Genomic DNA, 14,319 nt, shown 5'->3' with positions numbered 1-14,319 from the left:
TTTGTTAAAGAATTCAGTTCTGGATCCGTATCCAAGACATGTCTGGATTGATCAAGTTCAAACTTCACACACACATGGTACATCATGTCACAAATAGATATGTGCATTTGTTTCATGATCTCATTAACGATAGCCAAATGGGGGCCGCTTTAAGGCCGAAAATGCATTGAAATCGCACATTTTCACCATTCCGGACCCAGATCTCAGTTATGCATGGACGGATTTCATTCAAATTTGGCACATACATTAAACATAATAGGACCTTGATGCACGTCATTTTTTTTTTCGGATCAAGTTCGAAATAGCCGACTGGCGGCCATTTTGTTTTAAAGAATTCAGTTCTGGATCCGTATCCGAGACATGTCTGGATTGATCAAGTTCAAACTTCACACACACAAGGTACATCATGTCACAAATATGTATGTGCATTTGTTTCATGATCTCATTAACGATAGCCAAATGGGGGCCGCTTTAAGGCCGAAAATGCATTGAAATCGCACATTTTCACCATTCCGGACCCGTATCTCAGTTATGCATGGATGGATTTTGTTCAAATTTGGTACATACATTAAACATAATAGGACCTTGATGCACGTCTTTTTTTTTCGGATCAAGTTCGAAATGGCCGACTGGCGGTCATTTTGTTAAAGAATTCAGTTCTTGGTCCGTATCCAAGACATGTCTGGATTGATCAAGTTCAAACTTCACACACACATGGTACATCATGTCACAAATATATATGTGCATTTGTTTCATGATCTACTTAACAATAGCGGAATGATGGCCATTTTAAGGCCGAAAATGCATCAAAATCACGTATTTTCACAATTCCAGAACCGGATCTCAGTCATGCATGGATGGATTTTGTTCAGATTTAGCACAATGTGTTGTACATATGCAGGTGCATTTCGGTCATGATCTGCTTTGAATGTACATGTCACTCAAATATGAACGGAACGGGGACGTGTCATTGACAATGACTTGTTTTATTTGACATCGATCTTTTGACGTCGTCCCTTAAAGCGATTGAGTTGTTGACTAGTGTTTACGTTATTAGGTTATTTATAATCTGGCCTTTGAACTATATGACCCTTTTTAGTTCCCGTTCGAACGTAGTCCGAAAACGAGGACTTATGTTTTGCCCTGTGTGCGTCCGTGCGTACCTGTATCTCGAACATGCATGGACCGATTAAGTTCAAACTTCTCTCATACATCACAAATTATATGGGACATATGCACATGCATTTTTTTCATGATCTGAATAACGATAGCCAAATAGCGGCCATTTTAAGGCCGAAAATGCATCAAAATCGCACATTTTTACCATTCCGGATCCGGATCTCAGTTATGCGTGAACGGATCTTGTTCAAATTTGGTACATACATTAATCGTAATAGGACCTTGATGCAAGTCTTTTTTTTTTTTGGGGTTGGGTTTGAAATGGCCGACTGGCGGCCATTTTGTTTTAAAGAATTCAAGACATGTCTGGATTGATCGAGTTCAAACTTCACACACACAAGGTGCATCATGTCACAAATATGTATGTGCATTTGTTTCATGATCTCATTAACAATAGCCAAATGGCGGCCGCTTTAAGGCCGAAAATGCATTGAAATTGCACATTTTCACCTTTCCGAACCTGGATCTCAGTTATGCATGGACGGATTTTGTTCATATGTGGTACATACATTAAACATAATAGGACCTTGATGCACTTAATTTTTTTACCGGATCACGTTCGAAATGGCCAACTGGCGGCCATTTTGTTTTGAAGAATTCAGTTCTGGATCCGCATCCAAGACTTGTCTGGATTGATCAAGTTCAAACTTCACACACACATGGTACATCATGTCACAAATAGATATGTGCATTTGTTTCATGATCCGCTTAAAAATAGCTGAATGATGGCCATTTTAAGGCCGAAAATGCATCAAAATCACGTATTTTCACAATTCCGGAACTGGATCTCAGTCATGCATGGATAGATTTTGTTCAGATTTAGTACAATGTGTTGTACATATGCAGGTGCATTTCGGTCATGATCTGCTTTGAATGTATATGTCACTCAAATATGAACGGAACGGGGACGTGTCATTGACAATGACTTGTATGATGTTGTAATTGACATTGCAATTCATGCTTTGTAGGTAATTTTCAAGGTGAATTGTTAAAGTATATTGATGCATCTGAGTTACCAGTTCAATATGGAGGTACACGAACAGATGAAAATGGGGATCCAAAATGCTCAAGCAAGGTAAAACTCCTCAAGCTATATATGGAAACTAATCCTGGATCCACCCCCAATTAAAAGGTTGTCCTATACCAAGCTTATAATTCTGTCTCCCAGTAGGCCTATAATTCTGCATCCATTCACTAGATGGTGCCCCATACCAGGCCTATAATCCTGCATCCATTCACTAGATGGTGCCCCATACCAGGCCTATAATCCTGCATCCATTCACTAGACAGTGGCCCATACCAGGCCTATAATCCTGCATCCATTCACTAGATGGTGCCCCATACCAGGCCTATAATCCTGCATCCATTCACTAGATGGTGGCTCATACTAGGCCTATAATCCTGCATCCATTCACTAGACAGTGGCCCATACCAGGCCTATAATCCTGCATCCATTCACTAGACAGTGGCCCATACCAGGCCTATAATCCTGCATCGTTTCACTAGGCGGGTGCCCCATACCAGGCCTATAATCCTGCATCCATTCACTAGACAGTGGCCCATACCAGGCCTATAATCCTGCATCGTTTCACTAGGCGGGTGCCCCATACCAGGCCTATAATCCTGCATCCATTCACTAGACAGTGGCCCATACCAGGCCTATAATCCTGCATCCATTCACTAGATGGTGGCTCATACCAAGCCTATAATCCTGCATCCACTCTCCAGATGGTGTCTCATATCAGACCTATAATCCTGCATCCACTCTCCAGATGGTGTCTCATATCAGACCTATAATCCTGCATCCACTCTCCAGATGGTGTCTCATACCAGGCCTATAATCCCGCATCCACTCTCCAGATGGTGTCCCATATCAGGCCTATAATCCTGCATCTCCTCTCCAGATGGTGTCCCATATCGGGCCTATAATCCTGCATCCACTCTCCAGATGGTGTCCCATATCAGGCCTATAATCATGCATCCACTCTCCAGATGGTGTCTCATATCAGACCTATAATCCTGCATCCACTTTCCAGATGGTGTCTCATACCAGGCCTATAATCCTGCATCCACTCTCCAGATGGTGTCCCATATCAGGCCTATAATCCTGCATCCCCTCTCCAGATGGTGTCCCATATCGGGCCTATAATCCTGCATCCACTATCCAGATGGTGTCCCATATCAGGCCTATAATCCTGCATTCACTCTCCAGATGGTGTCTCATATCAGGCCTATAATCCTGCATCCACTCTCCAGATGGTGTCCCATATCAGGCCTATAATCCTGCATCCACTCTCCAGATGGTGTCCCATATCAGGCCTATAATCCTGCATCCACTCTCCAGATGGTGTCCCATATCAGGCCTATAATCCTGCATCCACTCTCCAGATGGTGTCTCATATCAGGCCTATAATCCTGCATCCACTCTCCAGATGGTGTCCCATATCAGGCCTATAATCCTGCATCCACTCTCGAGATGGTGTCCCATATCAGGCCTATAATCCTGCATCCACCAATCAGAGAGTGTTTCACACCAGGCCTATAATCCTACATCCATTCACTAGATGGTGGCCCATATCAGGCCTATAATCCTGCATCCATTCACTAGACGGTGGCCCATACCAGGCCTATAATCCTGCATCCATTCACTAGATGGTGGCTCATGCCAGGCCTATAATCCTGCATCCATTCACTAGATGGTGGCTCATGCCAGGCCTATAATCCTGCATCCATTCACTAGACGGTGGCCCATACCAGGCCTATAATCCTGCATCCATTCACTAGATGGGTGCCTCATACCAGGCCTATAATCCTGTATCCATTCACTAGATGGGTGCCCCATACCAGGCCTATAATCCTGCATCAATTCACTAGATGGTGGCTCATACCAGGCCTATAATCCTGCATCCATTCACTAGATGGTGGCCCATATCAGGCCTATAATCCTGCATCCATTCACTAGATGGTGGCTCATACCAGGCCTATAATCCTGCATCCATTCACTAGATGGGTGCCCCATACCAGGCCTATAATTCTGCATCCATTCACTAGATGGTGGCTCATACCAGGCCTATAATCCTGTATCCATTCACTAGATGGGTGCCCCATACCAGGCCTATAATCCTGCATCCATTCACTAGATGGTGGCTCATAACAGGCCTATAATCCTGCATCCATTCACTAGATGGGTGCCCCATACCAGGCCTATAATCCTGCATCCATTCACTAGATGGTGGCTCATACCAGGCCTATAATCCTGCATCCATTCACTAGACGGTGCCTCATACCAGGCCTATAATCCTGCATCCATTCACTAGACAGGTGCCCCATATCAGGCCTATAATCCTGCATCCATTCACTAGACAGGTGCCCCATATCAGGCCTATAATCCTGCATCCATTCATTAGACGGATACCCCATATCAGGCCTATAATCCTGCATCCATTCACTACATGGTGCCCCATACCAGGCCTATAATCCTGCATCCATTCACTAGACGGGTGCCCCATACCAGGCCTATAATCCTGCATCCATTCACTAGACGGATGCCCCATACCAGGCCTATAATCCTGCATCCATTCACTAGATGGTGCCCCATACCAGGTCTATAATCCTGCATCCATTCACTAGATGGTGGCTCATACCAGGCCTATAATCCTGCATCCATTCACTAGACGGGTGCCCCATACCAGGCCTATAATCCTGCATCCATTCACTAGACGAATGCCCCATACCATGCCTATAATCCTGCATCCATTCATTAGACGGATGCCCCATACCAGGCCTATAATCCTGCATCCATTCACTAGATGGTGCCCCATACCAGGCCTATAATCCTGCATCCATTCACTAGATGGTGCCCCATACCAGGCCTATAATCCTGCATCCATTCACTAGACTGTGGCCCATACCAGGCCTATAATCTTGCATCCATTCACTAGACAGGTGCCCCATACCAGGCCTATAATCCTGCATCCATTCACTAGACAGTGGCCCATACCAGGCCAATAATCCTGCATCCATTCACTAGACGGGTGCCCCATACCACGCCTATAATCCTGCATCCATTCACTAGACAGTGCCCCATACCAGGCCTATAATCCTGCATCCATTCACTAGACGGGTGCCCCATACCAGGCCTATAATCCTGCATCCATTCATTAGACAGTGCCCCATACCAGGCCTATAATCCTGCATCCATTCACTAGACAGTGGCCCATACCAGGCCTATAATCCTGCATCCATTCACTAGACAGTGGCCCATACCAGGCCTATAATCCTGCATCCATTCACTAGATGGTGGCTCATACCAGGCCTATAATCCTGCATCCACTCTCCAGATGGTGTCTCATATCAGACCTATAATCCTGCATCCACTCTCCAGATGGTGTCTCATACCAGGCCTATAATCCTGCATCCACTCTCCAGATGGTGTCCCATATCAGGCCTATAATCCTGCATCTCCTCTCCAGATGGTGTCCCATATCGGGCCTATAATCCTGCATCCACTCTCCAGATGGTGTCCCATATCAGGCCTATAATCATGCATCCACTCTCCAGATGGTGTCTCATATCAGACCTATAATCCTGCATCCACTTTCCAGATGGTGTCTCATACCAGGCCTATAATCCTGCATCCACTCTCCAGATGGTGTCCCATATCAGGCCTATAATCCTGCATCCCCTCTCCAGATGGTGTCCCATATCGGGCCTATAATCCTGCATCCACTATCCAGATGGTGTCCCATATCAGGCCTATAATCCTGCATCCACTCTCCAGATGGTGTCTCATATCAGGCCTATAATCCTGCATCCACTCTCCAGATGGTGTCCCATATCAGGCCTATAATCCTGCATCCACTCTCCAGATGGTGTCCCATATCAGGCCTATAATCCTGCATCCACTCTCCAGATGGTGTCCCATATCAGGCCTATAATCCTGCATCCACTCTCCAGATGGTGTCTCATATCAGGCCTATAATCCTGCATCCACTCTCCAGATGGTGTCCCATATCAGGCCTATAATCCTGCATCCACTCTCCAGATGGTGTCCCATATCAGGCCTATAATCATGCATCCACTCTCCAGATGGTGTCTCATATCAGACCTATAATCCTGCATCCACTTTCCAGATGGTGTCTCATACCAGGCCTATAATCCTGCATCCACTCTCCAGATGGTGTCCCATATCAGGCCTATAATCCTGCATCCCCTCTCCAGATGGTGTCCCATATCGGGCCTATAATCCTGCATCCACTATCCAGATGGTGTCCCATATCAGGCCTATAATCCTGCATCCACTCTCCAGATGGTGTCTCATATCAGGCCTATAATCCTGCATCCACTCTCCAGATGGTGTCCCATATCAGGCCTATAATCCTGCATCCACTCTCCAGATGGTGTCCCATATCAGGCCTATAATCCTGCATCCACTCTCCAGATGGTGTCCCATATCAGGCCTATAATCCTGCATCCACTCTCCAGATGGTGTCTCATATCAGGCCTATAATCCTGCATCCACTCTCCAGATGGTGTCCCATATCAGGCCTATAATCCTGCATCCACTCTCGAGATGGTGTCCCATATCAGGCCTATAATCCTGCATCCACCAATCAGAGAGTGTTTCACACCAGGCCTATAATCCTGCATCCATTCACTAGATGGTGGCCCATATCAGGCCTATAATCCTGCATCCATTCACTAGACGGTGGCCCATACCAGGCCTATAATCCTGCATCCATTCACTAGATGGTGGCTCATGCCAGGCCTATAATCCTGCATCCATTCACTAGATGGTGGCTCATGCCAGGCCTATAATCCTGCATCCATTCACTAGACGGTGGCCCATATCAGGCCTATAATCCTGCATCCATTCACTAGATGGGTGCCTCATACCAGGCCTATAATCCTGTATCCATTCACTAGATGGGTGCCCCATACCAGGCCTATAATCCTGCATCAATTCACTAGATGGTGGCTCATACCAGGCCTATAATCCTGCATCCATTCACTAGATGGTGGCCCATATCAGGCCTATAATCCTGCATCCATTCACTAGATGGTGGCTCATACCAGGCCTATAATCCTGCATCCATTCACTAGATGGGTGCCCCATACCAGGCCTATAATCCTGCATCCATTCACTAGATGGTGGCTCATACCAGGCCTATAATCCTGTATCCATTCACTAGATGGGTGCCCCATACCAGGCCTATAATCCTGCATCCATTCACTAGATGGTGGCTCATAACAGGCCTATAATCCTGCATCCATTCACTAGATGGGTGCCCCATACCAGGCCTATAATCCTGCATCCATTCACTAGATGGTGGCTCATACCAGGCCTATAATCCTGCATCCATTCACTAGACAGTGCCTCATACCAGGCCTATAATCCTGCATCCATTCACTAGACAGGTGCCCCATATCAGGCCTATAATCCTGCATCCATTCACTAGACAGGTGCCCCATATCAGGCCTATAATCCTGCATCCATTCATTAGACGGATACCCCATATCAGGCCTATAATCCTGCATCCATTCACTACATGGTGCCCCATACCAGGCCTATAATCCTGCATCCATTCACTAGACGGGTGCCCCATACCAGGCCTATAATCCTGCATCCATTCACTAGACGGATGCCCCATACCAGGCCTATAATCCTGCATCCATTCACTAGATGGTGCCCCATACCAGGTCTATAATCCTGCATCCATTCACTAGATGGTGGCTCATACCAGGCCTATAATCCTGCATCCATTCACTAGACGGGTGCCCCATACCAGGCCTATAATCCTGCATCCATTCACTAGACGAATGCCCCATACCATGCCTATAATCCTGCATCCATTCATTAGACGGATGCCCCATACCAGGCCTATAATCCTGCATCCATTCACTAGATGGTGCCCCATACCAGGCCTATAATCCTGCATCCATTCACTAGATGGTGCCCCATACCAGGCCTATAATCCTGCATCCATTCACTAGACTGTGGCCCATACCAGGCCTATAATCTTGCATCCATTCACTAGACAGGTGCCCCATACCAGGCCTATAATCCTGCATCCATTCACTAGACAGTGGCCCATACCAGGCCAATAATCCTGCATCCATTCACTAGACGGGTGCCCCATACCACGCCTATAATCCTGCATCCATTCACTAGACAGTGCCCCATACCAGGCCTATAATCCTGCATCCATTCACTAGACGGGTGCCCCATACCAGGCCTATAATCCTGCATCCATTCATTAGACAGTGCCCCATACCAGGCCTATAATCCTGCATCCATTCACTAGACAGTGGCCCATACCAGGCCTATAATCCTGCATCCATTCACTAGACAGTGGCCCATACCAGGCCTATAATCCTGCATCCATTCACTAGATGGTGGCTCATACCAGGCCTATAATCCTGCATCCACTCTCCAGATGGTGTCTCATATCAGACCTATAATCCTGCATCCACTCTCCAGATGGTGTCTCATACCAGGCCTATAATCCTGCATCCACTCTCCAGATGGTGTCCCATATCAGGCCTATAATCCTGCATCTCCTCTCCAGATGGTGTCCCATATCGGGCCTATAATCCTGCATCCACTCTCCAGATGGTGTCCCATATCAGGCCTATAATCATGCATCCACTCTCCAGATGGTGTCTCATATCAGACCTATAATCCTGCATCCACTTTCCAGATGGTGTCTCATACCAGGCCTATAATCCTGCATCCACTCTCCAGATGGTGTCCCATATCAGGCCTATAATCCTGCATCCCCTCTCCAGATGGTGTCCCATATCGGGCCTATAATCCTGCATCCACTATCCAGATGGTGTCCCATATCAGGCCTATAATCCTGCATCCACTCTCCAGATGGTGTCTCATATCAGGCCTATAATCCTGCATCCACTCTCCAGATGGTGTCCCATATCAGGCCTATAATCCTGCATCCACTCTCCAGATGGTGTCCCATATCAGGCCTATAATCCTGCATCCACTCTCCAGATGGTGTCCCATATCAGGCCTATAATCCTGCATCCACTCTCCAGATGGTGTCTCATATCAGGCCTATAATCCTGCATCCACTCTCCAGATGGTGTCCCATATCAGGCCTATAATCCTGCATCCACTCTCCAGATGGTGTCCCATATCAGGCCTATAATCCTGCATCCACCAATCAGAGAGTGTTTCACACCAGGCCTATAATCCTGCATCCATTCACTAGATGGTGGCCCATATCAGGCCTATAATCCTGCATCCATTCACTAGACGGTGGCCCATACCAGGCCTATAATCCTGCATCCATTCACTACATGGTGCCCCATACCAGGCCTATAATCCTGCATCCATTCACTAGACGGGTGCCCCATACCAGGCCTATAATCCTGCATCCATTCACTAGACGGATGCCCCATACCAGGCCTATAATCCTGCATCCATTCACTAGATGGTGCCCCATACCAGGTCTATAATCCTGCATCCATTCACTAGATGGTGGCTCATACCAGGCCTATAATCCTGCATCCATTCACTAGACGGGTGCCCCATACCAGGCCTATAATCCTGCATCCATTCACTAGACGAATGCCCCATACCATGCCTATAATCCTGCATCCATTCATTAGACGGATGCCCCATACCAGGCCTATAATCCTGCATCCATTCACTAGATGGTGGCTCATACCAGGCCTATAATCCTGCATCCATTCACTAGACGGTGCCTCATACCAGGCCTATAATCCTGCATCCATTCACTAGACAGGTGCCCCATATCAGGCCTATAATCCTGCATCCATTCACTAGACAGGTGCCCCATATCAGGCCTATAATCCTGCATCCATTCATTAGACGGATACCCCATATCAGGCCTATAATCCTGCATCCATTCACTACATGGTGCCCCATACCAGGCCTATAATCCTGCATCCATTCACTAGACGGGTGCCCCATACCAGGCCTATAATCCTGCATCCATTCACTAGACGGATGCCCCATACCAGGCCTATAATCCTGCATCCATTCACTAGATGGTGCCCCATACCAGGTCTATAATCCTGCATCCATTCACTGGATGGTGGCTCATACCAGGCCTATAATCCTGCATCCATTCACTAGACGGGTGCCCCATACCAGGCCTATAATCCTGCATCCATTCACTAGACGAATGCCCCATACCATGCCTATAATCCTGCATCCATTCATTAGACGGATGCCCCATACCAGGCCTATAATCCTGCATCCATTCACTAGATGGTGCCCCATACCAGGCCTATAATCCTGCATCCATTCACTAGATGGTGCCCCATACCAGGCCTATAATCCTGCATCCATTCACTAGACTGTGGCCCATACCAGGCCTATAATCTTGCATCCATTCACTAGACAGGTGCCCCATACCAGGCCTATAATCCTGCATCCATTCACTAGACAGTGGCCCATACCAGGCCAATAATCCTGCATCCATTCACTAGACGGGTGCCCCATACCACGCCTATAATCCTGCATCCATTCACTAGACAGTGCCCCATACCAGGCCTATAATCCTGCATCCATTCACTAGACGGGTGCCCCATACCAGGCCTATAATCCTGCATCCATTCATTAGACAGTGCCCCATACCAGGCCTATAATCCTGCATCCATTCACTAGACAGTGGCCCATACCAGGCCTATAATCCTGCATCCATTCACTAGACAGTGGCCCATACCAGGCCTATAATCCTGCATCCATTCACTAGATGGTGGCTCATACCAGGCCTATAATCCTGCATCCTCTCTCCAGATGGTGTCTCATATCAGACCTATAATCCTGCATCCACTCTCCAGATGGTGTCTCATACCAGGCCTATAATCCTGCATCCACTCTCCAGATGGTGTCCCATATCAGGCCTATAATCCTGCATCTCCTCTCCAGATGGTGTCCCATATCGGGCCTATAATCCTGCATCCACTCTCCAGATGGTGTCCCATATCAGGCCTATAATCATGCATCCACTCTCCAGATGGTGTCTCATATCAGACCTATAATCCTGCATCCACTTTCCAGATGGTGTCTCATACCAGGCCTATAATCCTGCATCCACTCTCCAGATGGTGTCCCATATCAGGCCTATAATCCTGCATCCCCTCTCCAGATGGTGTCCCATATCGGGCCTATAATCCTGCATCCACTATCCAGATGGTGTCCCATATCAGGCCTATAATCCTGCATCCACTCTCCAGATGGTGTCTCATATCAGGCCTATAATCCTGCATCCACTCTCCAGATGGTGTCCCATATCAGGCCTATAATCCTGCATCCACTCTCCAGATGGTGTCCCATATCAGGCCTATAATCCTGCATCCACTCTCCAGATGGTGTCCCATATCAGGCCTATAATCCTGCATCCACTCTCCAGATGGTGTCTCATATCAGGCCTATAGTCCTGCATCCACTCTCCAGATGGTGTCCCATATCAGGCCTATAATCCTGCATCCACTCTCCAGATGGTGTCCCATATCAGGCCTATAATCCTGCATCCACTCTCCAGATGGTGTCCCATATCAGGCCTATAATCCTGCATCCACTCTCCAGATGGTGTCTCATATCAGGCCTATAATCCTGCATCCACTCTCCAGATGGTGTCCCATATCAGGCCTATAATCCTGCATCCACTCTCCAGATGGTGTCCCATATCAGGCCTATAATCCTGCATCCACCAATCAGAGAGTGTTTCACACCAGGCCTATAATCCTGCATCCATTCACTAGATGGTGGCCCATATCAGGCCTATAATCCTGCATCCATTCACTAGACGGTGGCCCATACCAGGCCTATAATCCTGCATCCATTCACTACATGGTGCCCCATACCAGGCCTATAATCCTGCATCCATTCACTAGACGGGTGCCCCATACCAGGCCTATAATCCTGCATCCATTCACTAGACGGATGCCCCATACCAGGCCTATAATCCTGCATCCATTCACTAGATGGTGCCCCATACCAGGTCTATAATCCTGCATCCATTCACTAGATGGTGGCTCATACCAGGCCTATAATCCTGCATCCATTCACTAGACGGGTGCCCCATACCAGGCCTATAATCCTGCATCCATTCACTAGACGAATGCCCCATACCATGCCTATAATCCTGCATCCATTCATTAGACGGATGCCCCATACCAGGCCTATAATCCTGCATCCATTCACTACATGGTGCCCCATACCAGGCCTATAATCCTGCATCCATTCACTAGATGGTGCCCCATACCAGGCCTATAATCCTGCATCCATTCACTAGACTGTGGCCCATACCAGGCCTATAATCTTGCATCCATTCACTAGACAGGTGCCCCATACCAGGCCTATAATCCTGCATCCATTCACTAGACAGTGGCCCATACCAGGCCAATAATCCTGCATCCATTCACTAGACGGGTGCCCCATACCACGCCTATAATCCTGCATCCATTCACTAGACAGTGCCCCATACCAGGCCTATAATCCTGCATCCATTCACTAGACGGGTGCCCCATACCAGGCCTATAATCCTGCATCCATTCATTAGACAGTGCCCCATACCAGGCCTATAATCCTGCATCCATTCACTAGACAGTGGCCCATACCAGGCCTATAATCCTGCATCCATTCACTAGACAGTGGCCCATACCAGGCCTATAATCCTGCATCCATTCACTAGATGGTGGCTCATACCAGGCCTATAATCCTGCATCCACTCTCCAGATGGTGTCTCATATCAGACCTATAATCCTGCATCCACTCTCCAGATGGTGTCTCATACCAGGCCTATAATCCTGCATCCACTCTCCAGATGGTGTCCCATATCAGGCCTATAATCCTGCATCTCCTCTCCAGATGGTGTCCCATATCGGGCCTATAATCCTGCATCCACTCTCCAGATGGTGTCCCATATCAGGCCTATAATCATGCATCCACTCTCCAGATGGTGTCTCATATCAGACCTATAATCCTGCATCCACTTTCCAGATGGTGTCTCATACCAGGCCTATAATCCTGCATCCACTCTCCAGATGGTGTCCCATATCAGGCCTATAATCCTGCATCCCCTCTCCAGATGGTGTCCCATATCGGGCCTATAATCCTGCATCCACTATCCAGATGGTGTCCCATATCAGGCCTATAATCCTGCATCCACTCTCCAGATGGTGTCTCATATCAGGCCTATAATCCTGCATCCACTCTCCAGATGGTGTCCCATATCAGGCCTATAATCCTGCATCCACTCTCCAGATGGTGTCCCATATCAGGCCTATAATCCTGCATCCACTCTCCAGATGGTGTCCCATATCAGGCCTATAATCCTGCATCCACTCTCCAGATGGTGTCTCATATCAGGCCTATAATCCTGCATCCACTCTCCAGATGGTGTCCCATATCAGGCCTATAATCCTGCATCCACTCTCCAGATGGTGTCCCATATCAGGCCTATAATCCTGCATCCACCAATCAGAGAGTGTTTCACACCAGGCCTATAATCCTGCATCCATTCACTAGATGGTGGCCCATATCAGGCCTATAATCCTGCATCCATTCACTAGACGGTGGCCCATACCAGGCCTATAATCCTGCATCCATTCACTAGACGGTGGTCTATACCAGGCCTATAATCCTGCATCCATTCACTAGATGGTGGCTCATGCCAGGCCTATAATCCTGCATCCATTCACTAGACGGTGGCCCATACCAGGCCTATAATCCTGCATCCATTCACTAGATGGGTGCCTCATACCAGGCCTATAATCCTGTATCCATTCACTAGATGGGTGCCCCATACCAGGCCTATAATCCTGCATCAATTCACTAGATGGTGGCTCATACCAGGCCTATAATCCTGCATCCATTCACTAGATGGTGGCCCATATCAGGCCTATAATCCTGCATCCATTCACTAGATGGTGGCTCATACCAGGCCTATAATCCTGCATCCATTCACTAGATGGGTGCCCCATACCAGGCCTATAATCCTGCATCCATTCACTAGATGGTGGCTCATACCAGGCCTATAATCCTGTATCCATTCACTAGATGGGTGCCCCATACCAGGCCTATAATCCTGCATCCATTCCCTAGATGGTGGCTCATACCAGGCCTATAATCCTGCATCCATTCACTAG

The 14,319-nt window shown here is 47.6% G+C and overlaps 1 protein-coding gene across 2 annotated transcripts in view; it reads left to right on the top strand.

Annotated features, from left to right (window-relative positions):
* Positions 1–14,319, top strand: part of LOC144358857 (SEC14-like protein 2) — an 80,177-nt gene that overhangs the window by 48,559 nt on the left and 17,299 nt on the right. For both annotated transcript variants that reach the window (XM_085491413.1, XM_085491414.1), the window contains exon 10: positions 2,148–2,254. In XM_085491413.1, coding sequence (XP_085347539.1) covers positions 2,148–2,254 — 107 coding nt within the window. The remainder of the gene's footprint in view (positions 1–2,147; positions 2,255–14,319) is intronic.

Source organism: Saccoglossus kowalevskii, chromosome 16 (genome assembly GCF_978046115.1).
Source record: "Saccoglossus kowalevskii chromosome 16, keSacKowa6.1, whole genome shotgun sequence".
NCBI classification, from domain to species: Eukaryota; Metazoa; Hemichordata; class Enteropneusta; family Harrimaniidae; genus Saccoglossus; species Saccoglossus kowalevskii.
Note: the sequence above shows the minus strand (reverse complement) of the source record. Positions and strands in the feature narration are given on the sequence as shown.